The sequence below is a fragment of the Drosophila teissieri genome, chromosome 3R, assembly GCF_016746235.2.
Source record: "Drosophila teissieri strain GT53w chromosome 3R, Prin_Dtei_1.1, whole genome shotgun sequence".
Classification (NCBI taxonomy): Eukaryota; Metazoa; Arthropoda; class Insecta; order Diptera; family Drosophilidae; genus Drosophila; species Drosophila teissieri.
Genome location: NC_053032.1, coordinates 25766248 through 25778029, shown reverse-complemented (window position 1 = coordinate 25778029; position 11782 = coordinate 25766248). Strand labels below are relative to the sequence as shown.

The 11782-nt window shown below is 45.5% G+C and overlaps 2 protein-coding genes across 2 annotated transcripts; both read right to left on the bottom strand.

Moving 5' to 3' along the window:
- Window positions 1–4270: 4270 nt before the first annotated feature.
- LOC122620477 lies at window positions 4271–10759 on the bottom strand. Its single transcript, XM_043797955.1, has 2 exons — window positions 10215–10759; window positions 4271–10162 (listed from the first exon to the last, which is right to left on the bottom strand). Exons 1-2 carry the CDS (start codon window positions 10648–10650, stop codon window positions 4374–4376), a joined length of 6225 nt encoding a protein of 2074 aa, XP_043653890.1. The 5' UTR covers window positions 10651–10759; the 3' UTR covers window positions 4271–4373.
- A 140-nt stretch (window positions 10760–10899) lies between these two features.
- LOC122621557 lies at window positions 10900–11521 on the bottom strand. Its single transcript, XM_043799464.1, has 2 exons — window positions 11318–11521; window positions 10900–11252 (listed from the first exon to the last, which is right to left on the bottom strand). Exons 1-2 carry the CDS (start codon window positions 11331–11333, stop codon window positions 11089–11091), a joined length of 180 nt encoding a protein of 59 aa, XP_043655399.1. The 5' UTR covers window positions 11334–11521; the 3' UTR covers window positions 10900–11088.
- Between the last annotated feature and the right edge of the window lie 261 nt (window positions 11522–11782).

The following is an 11782-nucleotide window of genomic DNA, read 5'->3' as shown; positions in this document are numbered from 1 at the left end:
ATTTTCGATTAATTGCCAAATTTCGAATCGTTATTTTCGAATTAGCGGACAACAGAGTTCACACCGGCCGATAATTTTCGCGGCTCAGAGTTAGATTTTGTGATTTTTCTGCTTAAAGGTTGCCTTTCAGCTGGGGCGGCTAACCGCTGGCAGAGGAGAACTGAACCAAAACCAAAACCAAACCAAACCGTCTGAACGCTCGATGCAGACTGAGCCACGAACGTTGCGAGGTTTCCTGGCCGAAGACAAAAGCATAAGACCATGGGCCGACGAAGATGCTGCAGATGTGGTTGTTGTCAGTTGGCGATGAATGAAAGCTCATTATGGCCATCTCGGCTTGTTTTTTACTTTTTTATTTTGTTGTTGTTGTTTAGTTTTAAGCTTGAACTTGGCTGCTGGCCAACTGCAAATTTACTCTACTACACCTTTAATGGCCACCCATCCGTCCATGACGCAACGGAATTCTAGTGGAGCTGCACTCCCCTGGGCGCTAATTAAGTTTCATACATTTACATTTATTGGGATTTTGGGCTCGGGGTGGCTCACTTTCTCAGCATTACTCAACCAACTCTGGTTTCGCTTTTCGTCCGAAATCCTTGCCCACAGCTAAACGAGCACCTACAGCCAGTTGGGGCCAACTCACACACGTGCCGCTGTTCAAAGTTGGCTGCCAGCTTCCTAGTAGCCAATTTTTCGTGGGCCATTTTACGGCGCGAATTTCTCTCGCATTAGCGCCAATTCAGCATGTAAATTAACTCATTTCTGAAGACGCATGTTTCAATATTCGATTTCCGGCTGCCTTTTCCACTTCCGCTCAACTTTGCCACTTGCAATTATTTCTCTGATGAGGCTCTGATGAGCAGCCAACTGCCAAACAGGCTAGACCTGGAAGCGCTTTTAGCCATCAATGGCAGACTTGAAATGAAAATGCAGCTTAAGGAAATTAATTGTTGCAAGTTATAGTTAATTGGAAATATATTCAGCGAAAAGGGTTTTCCGTAATAACATACATTATTGCTTATTGTAATAAAGAGTAGTTTTGTTGATCGTAAAATGCACTTTTTAATCAGTGCCCAAGTAAGGCACCATTGCATTTAATAACATCTTTTGGCTATTACCATAACAATGCTAGTAGCTGGCACAACACCTTCTTGGTAACCTGTCTGGGAAATCACCATTTGGCGGGGGCGGTTGGCGGTGGAGTGGAACTGAAAACCCATCCTCTGTCAATGGAAAATCGGCAGGCAGTGTAAAGCACTTTCCGCCACCCGACTAGTTTCCACATGCCACCGGGAGGAGAGTCTGGGATGCACAACTCTTAGCGGCAGATTACTGGGCAAATGCTTGGTAAAGACCAACAGAAAGCCACAAAAGCGAGCCAAAAACCAAACATCGAACACGTCGAGCATCGCATCGCGTCGCATCGAGTGGCAAACCAGCTTTCTTCGTCGTGACTTTTGATATTTGAAATGATGGCGAGACGCCTCGACGCCGCAGCCGCCTGGTGAGCTTTTGAACCCGTTTGCACCCTTTTTCCAACTGTTCCATGCGTTTTTCCCCCGCCACCCCTCCCTCCCTCACTGCCAGATTTAAATTTGACTTTTCCGAGTCGAAGTCGTTTGCTGCTCTGTATGCTGAACAAATTTTGATTGTGGCCAGGACACAGACCCTGCTGCACATGCGCAGATCATCTGGCTGAACGTGATGGTCCGCAGGCCATTTGGCTGGGAGTATCACCATTATACACTCAGAGCAACTAATTCTAGATTGGGATGGAAAATGAACAGCAAATATCCTGAAAATTCAGATGGTTTCATATAGCACATATGCTTGTATATTGTACAAATGTTTTTAGAATTATTCATAGAATTTTCCTATTTTATTTTTGCAAGAAGGCTCGTTCCTGGATCTTTTCAGGAAATCCTTTTTTCGCAGTGAAAGCCAAATGGAAAATACATGTTGCATGGTTGCTCAGCAGAGCTAAGTGAACTGAATTCCTAATGAAGTTTTGCGGTTACGGATTGGCATCCGATCGGAGGTGATCCCAGCTGCCATAACTCAAGTCAACCGCAACTTTGACCCCCCCACAGAGGTCCATTTGGCAACCCACCGGTGACCTTAGCCACTTTATTCAGCCCGCCACGCCTTGGTCCAACTACTGTTTACAAATCTCGCATAGGCCGCATAATAAAGTCATCCGTCTGGGCAACCAATCATCATCATAGCCGGGGGCCAAGCTTTATTATGACACTTGATTGAACCACCCGACCGACCGATATTGCCATTTTGATTCCCAGGAATTTATGATTGGCGGTGGCAAATGAAATCATAAATAGCAAAAAGAGCAACGAGTTCACTAAATGGCACAAACAAGACGCACAGTCGAGAAATTTGTTTAAAAATAAATTTTGTATAAATTGCATAGATTTGACATAAGACAAAGGCCTTTGTGCCCCACGAAATAAACGTGTCAATGAGGGCCGCGGTAATAATTTAAAATGCAAATAGTCGAAAGAGGCAATCGCCGAGCGTCGTTTAAGGTGTGAAATATGAATGCGGCAGAAGCAGCTCTAATCTTCGGACAGACTCCATGAAACCCGAGTAAAGATTTGCCAACGCACTCCGGATAATCATATGCATCCAAATGTATTCCCCCCATATACGTCCATACCCATCCACTCTCGTTTTATCGGGCGTCTTCGGTTACAATTTACATTCGGGGCCTTGTCAGTTCCGGATTAGACAAAATTGCTTTTTAAGTAAGCTAAATCAATCATTTGACAGCAGCTTAATTGTCCAGCGATCGGTGGTCACGCCTTTCCAAAAAAAGAGGCTATGGGCTATGGTCTTCTGGTTTTTGGCCAGCTGCTGCTCCGGCTACCGGCTGAACTCCTGACCCCCACTTTGTATTTTGGCCCATTGTGGATAGTTCAATGCCATGGCAGCCAGTTTTCCTTTGACTAATTTTCACCATGATTGAGTGCAGTTTGGGGAACCTAAATGTCAGGGAAACTTGGAAATCGAAGGATGTTGATTGATGCGTGAAGTAAGTGAAATCTTGTTGAAAGAGAAATCTCATTAGGTCTGTGTGAAGATACAAGAACAAATTGAATTACTCGGCTGACAAAATATGAAACTGTTGATTAATTATTTCAAAAGCTAATTAAAAGCAAAGTACAAAAAAATTGGTCATTTTCAAATTATGTTGAACAAAGGTAAACATTTCTATTTTTAAACATTGGCTGATGGGTTTTCACCTTTCAATCAACCCAATCAAAACGTGTTTTCCCTGCAGCCCGATGAAGATGTGGCCAATTAATGGCACCTCGATTTACGATCAATTTTTTAGGGCTTAATGATTATAACTAGTTAGCCATCGAATATTAATACAATCCATCAAACGATATAATATGAGATGATTTCCGAGATCATTTGGTTTCTTTATTTGCGCATTCCCATCTTGTTTATGCCTTGGGCCAATCAAATTTATACATTTATTCGATCCACTATATTTTTCAGGCCAAAAGATACATTTGATACGTTTTGGTTAACAAAATGCCAGGCAATATCAATCAATTATGTCGCATCCAGCCGCATCTGCAACTCTAGAGCCCGACCCAACCCCGAGTTGTATGTTTTTATGTAACAAAGTGGCTTAGATTTCGAGACAGCTAGTGAGACCATAAATCTTGTGAATATTTTCGTTCGTCGATTGCGTCAACTTTGCGCACTTTGCATTACATATTCGAGATCCACAGACCAAAAATGATTTGTTTTCTTCTTTTTTTTGGCTAAGGTTTTTGGGTGATTAACATTTGGTTGACCCAACAAATTGTAGGTGGATCGGGGGTCGCGCACCCTATAGATGGAGGGTGGGCATCGGCGAACGCCCACTTGTGGTGCGTGTGAAAACGGATTGGCCAAATTAACAAACACTAAAGGGTTTTGCCCTGGTCCAATACTTTGTCTCCGGATTTTCATCTCTGATCTTTTGTTATGCTGATTGTCCGTAATTTGTCATACGCTGCGGGCCGACTAATGAAGGTTGAGAGTGCTTATGGAGCAGCCGGAGACATGACAGTTCGTTTTCAACACATCTTTATGCGATTCGCTTTCGAGTGACTCCCACAAATATTGATACAGAATGAGTTACGGCGGTAATCAGTCAGTCTCGGGCTCTAAGAGGAATACTCAATCATTTTGGGGATGTAAATATTATAGTATTTTTACCGAGTTATTGTGTACACGAAGAAAAAGTTTAAGACTTGGATTCGTCATTTCATTGCATACAGTTTAATGGTTCAAAGACTTTTAGTGCCTATACAGTTAACACAATTTTATAGCTTAACCTAAGCAAAAACAATAAAAAATCGCTACTCAGTTGGTTCCGCCAGCGGCTTGGTTTCCTCTCCACTCTCCGATTTGTGCGCTTGCGCCCAGTCAATGACATATTCCCGCAGACTGGACAACGCGAGGACGGCAGGAGTCTCGAGCTTCTGATCCTTGGCCAGCCAGTCGCAGTATTCGGAACGCGAGCAAGCGCCAGCGCTGCCAAAGCTCCGCACATAACGCACACTCGCCAGCTGGTCCGGCCATTGGCGCGAGATACACTCCAGCAGTGTATCCAATTGGGCGGCGGACACGGCACTGTGCTGGCCACAGGCTGAGCCAGTTTTCCACAGAACGTTGAGCAGGCGACCCAAGCCAGGAACTGATATCCGGGGAGAGAGCAGCGGCAAAAGCTGCAACACCAGGCGATATACTCGCAACTGGATATGGTCGTAGTCCGGCAGTTCCGAACGGGAAGCGGCCAGGGCATACCACAGATTGTTGAGGATGCTGATGACTCCCTCGATGATATCGAACTGATGGAACTCGGTGTCGCGAATGACGCCTACCAGCCAGGACAGGATGCCTACGTGCTCCAGCATGATTTTCACGGCACCGGGAATTTTAACGCATGTAGAGAGCACCGATAGGAGCAGCAGATTCGTTTCCAGAGTGGCCAAACTGGAGCCGTAGAATCCAAGGAGGACCTTGAACGTATTGGTGGATACCAGCAGGAAAAGGTCGGCGCTGCACTTAATACCGCATCTAAGCAGCTCCACGATAAACTCACGGTACTGCTGGTGCTCTGGTTCCTGCGAGTAGAAGAACACATTGAAGTCGGGTATCGTCTGGAAGTTGAAGCTCTGTTTCAGCCGCAGGTACATCATTAGTCGCTTATACAGCAGATGCGTTGGCTCTGTGCTTAAATTAAAGCTGTGAGCGATAAACAGGGCAGGAATCAAAGGAACCCTAGGCGTTCCGCCATGCGTTTTCCTCTGTGCCAGCCAGGAGTTTCTCAGATCGTTCAATCCTGCCTGAATGTTCTCATAGGCCTGCGTCCACAGCGGACGCTCGTAGAATTTGGAGAGCTCGAAGTGAGCTCGATAGCGCTGCTGGCAACTGGCAGCCGCTAATCTCATGTCTCTGTCCAGAGAAGATAGTCCGCAGAAGGTAATCGCCAGTAATCCATTCTGGACAGGCCAGCGAGCCCAGACCACGGACTCCGGTGCGAAGCAGTGCATCATCAGCGGCAACAGGAAGGCGGGATCGTAGCAGGTCTCGTATATATTCTCGCGCTTCGGGCAAATCCGCCGTAGGTCCTGTGGAAAATCTTGCTGGCCCTGCTCCACCATTTGCTCCAGTTGATTGTCGCCAAAGCTCAGGGATTTCTTAGCCGGATTTTGAAACTCCGCGGAGGGCAGTTGTTGGCTAGCATGCAGGCTCCTCCAAATCGGGAAATTTTCAATGGTGTACTCGCTAGTCTCTCGAACAATCAGGGCCAGCACCTGAGCCACGTTTGTCTCCTGCTGTTGCAGCCGTGCTCGCTCATCCTCGTCCGCAGCCCTCAAGGCGTAATGGGCCACAGCACTTTCGCCCCAAATGAAGGGTCTGAACTTATCCAAACCCACGTCGAAGCGTTCGTAGTGCTCCAGCAAAGCTAATCCATATTGATCCGCAGGAGACAACTTAGCATGATAGGAGCCAAGGATTACGGGTACGTGCGCCGATTGCAGGGCACTAGGTGCCTTTCTGGCCAACACCTCCATTAGCTGTAGAATGCGTGTTTTGGTTTCACTCGGCTTGCCCAAAAGATGGTCAAAACAGCAAGAGTGCGTGCAGATCATTTCATATAGAAGTGTTGGTGTGGCATCCTCCTCCTGCTGCACATCCTCCTTATAATCACCATACATTCCATCACACAGGAAGGCCATCAGCTTGAGCACAAGCCCATTGGTTTCATCCTGAAGCGGCAGTCGTTCCTCGCCGAGGTGAAGGGCCAATTTCAAGCAACTCTTGCAAAAGTTCAGCCACTGCGGGTTCTTCTGCAAGCGACTCCAATCCAGGGGTAGATCACTGGAACAATTCGTCTTCCACCACTCGTAACAGTTCCATGAGATTTGCTCTAGCTTGGGCAGATCCAAAGCCTGTTTCTTCAAATCCAGTGCTAACAGTTGAACATTAAGGTTTATATAATTAACAAACACAGTGGCCTTTTGCTTCTCATCCTTGGCGGCAGCAAAGCCCTGCCAGTAAATCTCGCGCAGAACTCGCACCTGGAAGAGTTCCACGGAATCGAGCTTAAGTTGTTTCTGACAGTAATCGAAGCACTCAGACTTTGGCATGCAAAGTGCAATAAGAAGAGCACTGGCCTCCGAATGCTCCCGGTAGATGAGGGCAGCCTTCTGTGGCTTCTCGATGCTCTTCATAAAGCCGTTCTTGTAGGTCTGATAGCAACGTTGAAGCACCGGTTGAGGTATCTGATAGTTCTTTGTCAAAGCAATATCCAGGAGCGGGTACACCAGATCCTTCTGCTCCAAATTGCTTGGTAGTAACTCTGTAAATTTCTCAGCAAATCGGGGCTGGCGCTCAAGCAGCAGGCAGGCCAAACGGATGGCGGATTTGCTGAGTTTTCGAGAGGATGTAAAGAAACAGGCAAAGAACTCACTGTCGCACTCATCCAAGTGATGATGGTAATTTATCAAAAACTCCAAGAGCGCGAATTCCAATGGTTCCAGTTGCTGCTCATTCAGCTCGCCGAAATCCTTGTAGAAGGTAAGGAGTACCTTAAATGACTTCCCGCAATCAATGGGCTCCTTTAACGTGTTCAGTCGACCCAGCAAACGCAGCAGTAGGTCAAAGTAATGATTTGGTTTACCATTGGGGATGCAGTCCTTTGCTTGCACTCTGCTTGTTAGCAAGTCCAGCATTTGAGAGCATTCAACCGAGTTGAATTCAAATGAATCCACCAATTTCACACACTCGTCGAGCTGTGGTTGATTTCCCAGTTGGTCCACCGGTGTATCCAAAGCAATATCCAGAGTCTTGATCAGGTGCAGGCGATAGTTGGCCGTATAGGTCTCGAAACGAGGCAAGCTACGGCAATGTTCCATCAATCTCCTAAGGAAGATCACGTAGTTCAAGCGAGATTCGCTCGTCTCACTAAGCAATTCAGTGGGGTGCAATTGCCACAATCGATGGTTAAATATATAGTGCAGCATACTTTGAGTGAAATTTTCGTCCTGCTGCTCATCGGCATCCGACTCCTGAACTTCTTCTGGCCCATCTACCTGACTGGCAATTTGAAGGAATTTGATGAGAAAATCTGCTGTTAGCTCTGCTTGAAGTTTACTCAGTTTCTGGCTGGTGAAGTAATGGCTAAAAACGAAAAGCAGATCCTGGACGTAGATCATATTGCGACGTGGATTTCCGAGGCTGGAGTGCAACAACATTTTCTGGCCCTCTGCTAATTGTAACTCGAAGTGGTTTTCCGGCTTTTCCATTTTGAATACCTGCTCGAAGGGCATGGTCTCACTTTCTGTGCTAACCTTTCGCATTTGCTTCAGCAAGGGCCACTTATCAAATATGATGTGGGGAAGTTTCTTTGGTTTGCCATTTCCTTCACCAGGCAGCCAGCTCTTCATATAGTTAGTGTGCTTGTCCAAGTTCTCCTCGTAAATTTGCAGCACTATTTCCGGCTTGGTGTGATAGTGGAAGAGCAGGACAAATACAAGCTCCACATATTCGTCGTAAGGTTCCTCCAAATCTACACCCTTAAGCAACAGCGGCATCATCTTGCTAAGGGTGAGAGTTTCCACATAAGCCTGCACCGTTTGACCTTGCTCAATTTGAGCAAACAATTTGCTGAGGTTCTTTGTGATAATGGCAGTATCCGCAACGCTTTGTTCCGGAAGCTCAATCTGTCTCCAATCCAAGCAGAGTATAGTCAGCAGGATCTCAACAACGTTGGTCACCGTTTCAGGACCAAATCCAATAAGGGCCTCTATCCAGATGTTGATCTCGTGCCTACAGGAGTCAAACATTCCCGTGTTTTGAAACAGGCGGCTCAATATGTTTCCAGACTCTGATTTGATCGATTTTTCCTCCAGCATGTAGGCTTTAACGAATGATTTAAACACGTTGCCAAAAAGGGGTTGGGTTGGGTTCAAGGAGTGCGGAAACAGCAGCAGGATGGTTTTAATCGACTTCAATTCTAATTGAATCTTCAGGAGTTCCTTCGGGTTATTCACTTTATCAAAATCAGTTTCGTATAGGGGTCGTAATACATCCAAATAATCCAGAATTTGACTTGTCTTATTCACAAATGCTCGATTCTCTTTGCAGAGAAGCAACACCAGGTCCAAAGTAACTGATAAACTCTCAAGTACATTCACTCCTTCCAAGCTTTGCTGTTTGATGAACATGAAAAGCGAATATAGGATGGACTCGATAGTGGGAAAGTGGACCAGCAGATGGTTAAGTAAATCGAACTTAAATTTACGCAGCGAATTGCCAGCTTTTTTTGATTGCTCTCGGACGGCAATGGCATGCATGTAATTGCTGTACTGTTTCATCATGGAAAGAAGTAGGTGCAGTACAGCCAATCTCAAATTGAAGTCTGAATCGCTCAGGTACTTCTTACCCGTAATATGAAGTAAAGCATCGATGGGCAAACACAGCTCCTTGATCCAAAAAGAAAAATCCGTTAAAGTCATCTTATTAAATGCTGTTGATAGAGCACTGGGCGGGACTGCATCAATGATTTGAGCCAGAAAATTTAAAGCCTTTGGCATATCCTCCGATTTGGTTTTGAGCGGACTGAGCAGGGTGGAACAATTCCTCACCGTATTGCGTCCCAAGTCTGGACAAGCAGTTAGTGTTTGAATGACCAAATCCACTTTGCGCGGATTGTTGTACGGCTGGTATAGAGAGCCAAGTAATCTGCCCTGCAGCTTGTTTTGCTTTTGGCGGTAGTGCGTCATCGCATCAAAGCAGATGCCGTGCTTGCGGGAAGTAAGAAGGACCAGCAGTAGTTCGTGAACGGCAGCCGATACCGCCTCCGCCTCCTGTGCGCTTGAAGGCTTCATACCGACATGTTTTGATTTAGTGAACATCGTTTGGAGTCCCATGGGTCCCTTCCAATCGTAAAGGCAACGCAGATTTTTGCAGCACTCTAAATCAAAAACCAGAACCTTCTTGGTTTTCTGTATGTCGGGGTTCTCAAGCACATATTGCCTTAGTGCGTTAAGCACCACGCAGACGGTTATATGGTCATCGTAAACCAATCCCTTGGCCAACACACCAATTAGTTGTCCTCGATCCAGGATGTTCCGGATGAGTAGCGTATTGCCTTCGACCAGGAAGGCCAAAATAAAGTGGATAAACGCTTTGCGCACTGTATCCTCGCATTGGTATTCGCTCTTTTCATGGGAAAGCAATTTCTGCGTCACAGTCACGTTGGAAAGCACATCATAGGAATTCAGAACTTGCCGACCCAATTGAGGCTCCACGCATACAATGGCCGTGAGCAGTTTTAGGGCATTACGGCGATGACCTAGCTGTGTTGATTGCATCTGATTCTCGAGAACCGCTCCATGAACCTTGAGAAAATATCTACACCCGTGGACAGCCGACTCCATGTGGCTCTTCTGGTTGGTAAGTATTTCCATCAGAACTCGTTGCAGAGCCTCTGTGAGGTAGTCCACGTGAAACAAATTAGTCTTATCGATCCTTTCGAATGCTTCTGCTAGTTCCAAGGGCTTCCCGCGCTTTTCTATGTACTTGGCCGCAAGCTTTGGGCGGGTGGTGGAGCACATATGCAGAAAGTGACGCAGTTCTGGAAGGAGGATTCATGAGTTAAATATTATCAATTAAAAAAATCAACCCACCTGTTATGAAGTTATTGCCGCGAAGCTTTGTGCGGAAGTGCATCATCTTGAAATCGTTGGGAAAGTATATGCGGGTTTCTTCGGGTTCAATCCCGGAATCTGGACTTATTTCATCCTCCTCCTGCAGTTGTTTATCTTTCCCTTGTTTTGAAGTAGAGTCATCCATCTCCACTTCCACCTGTTGCTCTACATTTTCGTCGGATGTTTTTGTCTTTTTTGACTTCTTCTTTGACGGTGTAGAGTCAGCAAGATCGGTTCCATTAGTTTCCGGCGTGGTTTCATCTAATGATTCCTGAGGTTTATTCTTCTTGTTCTTTTTCTTCGGTGTGTCGGACTCCTTGGACAGTTTTTTGGGCACCTCCACTTCACCTTCATCCTCTTGCTCTGCGGTTGTCTCCTCGTGCTTCCTCTTTCTTCGATTGGTTTGAATGGCCATTTTGCTTGAATAATATATATTATATTTGCCTATTTACTGTATAAATCGTTTAAAATTAAAGTTAAATACAAAAACAGCCGCACACACGTGCTGGCAAAGAATGGTATGACCCTTTTTGAAATACCGAAAAATACCGCCCTTGTTTCAGTGTTGCAAAAGGCGACAATTGGCGCGCACTTAAATTTTAGACTGTTGCAACAAAAAAGAAAACACAGAACAGAAACTTATTCAAAGAGATTAAGGTATTGATTTAATTTACCAATAAGTTTACACTCGCCAACAATAAACAACGTATTTTACTACAATTATAACTACAAGGGGTGCGCAATTGAAAAATCCACATCTGTCCGCGATAATGACTCATAATCCAATCTATCATTTGACAATTTACACATTTTTTCCTCGACATGAACGTTTTCTCTGTTGTTTCAACTGGGTCTAGTCATCCTCCAGGGCCGCATTGGTGGCTCCTCCAGATCCATATCCAGATCCTGCAGGAGCCGTGGTGGTTACCGATCCAGCGACCGGGAATTCCGGCAGAGTGGAGCGTTGTTTAGCCGGTGCCGGCGGAACCACGGGCAAATCGACTGATTTACTTTTGCCTGTAAGCACACAACTATTATTAGTCGCTATTATGGGCTTATGCAGATATCTGCAAATCACTTACCAAAACAACAACCCATTATGGTATACTCTTGACTGATTCTCGGGGCGAGTGGGCTAATTTGCTGAAAGTTCTTTGAGCACTAAATCGGGCAAATCAAATCGTTGGCCAATTGACTGGGCATGTGTATGTGTGCACCTGAGGCGTGCAAACGACTCATGGCTAATTGATAAGCACTGCTGTTACTTTTATTCTCTTTTTGTTTAAAATGTAAAGTGGGTTATTTATGACTGTATGGGCAGGTCTCCTATCAACAGTGTAGTTTCCCATTGGCCGTATTGGCCTCGTGCAAATACCCGTACAACTGTGATAAAAGCGAACATTGCCGGTCGGATATAACCGCAGCGAAGCGACAAACAAACCAATTATGATAAGCTCTTATCAGGGAAACTGTTTTCAATGCTGTCTAATTGGCGCTAAATATTCAATTGTCGTTTTGATATCGTTAATCGAAAAAGTTATCGGCAG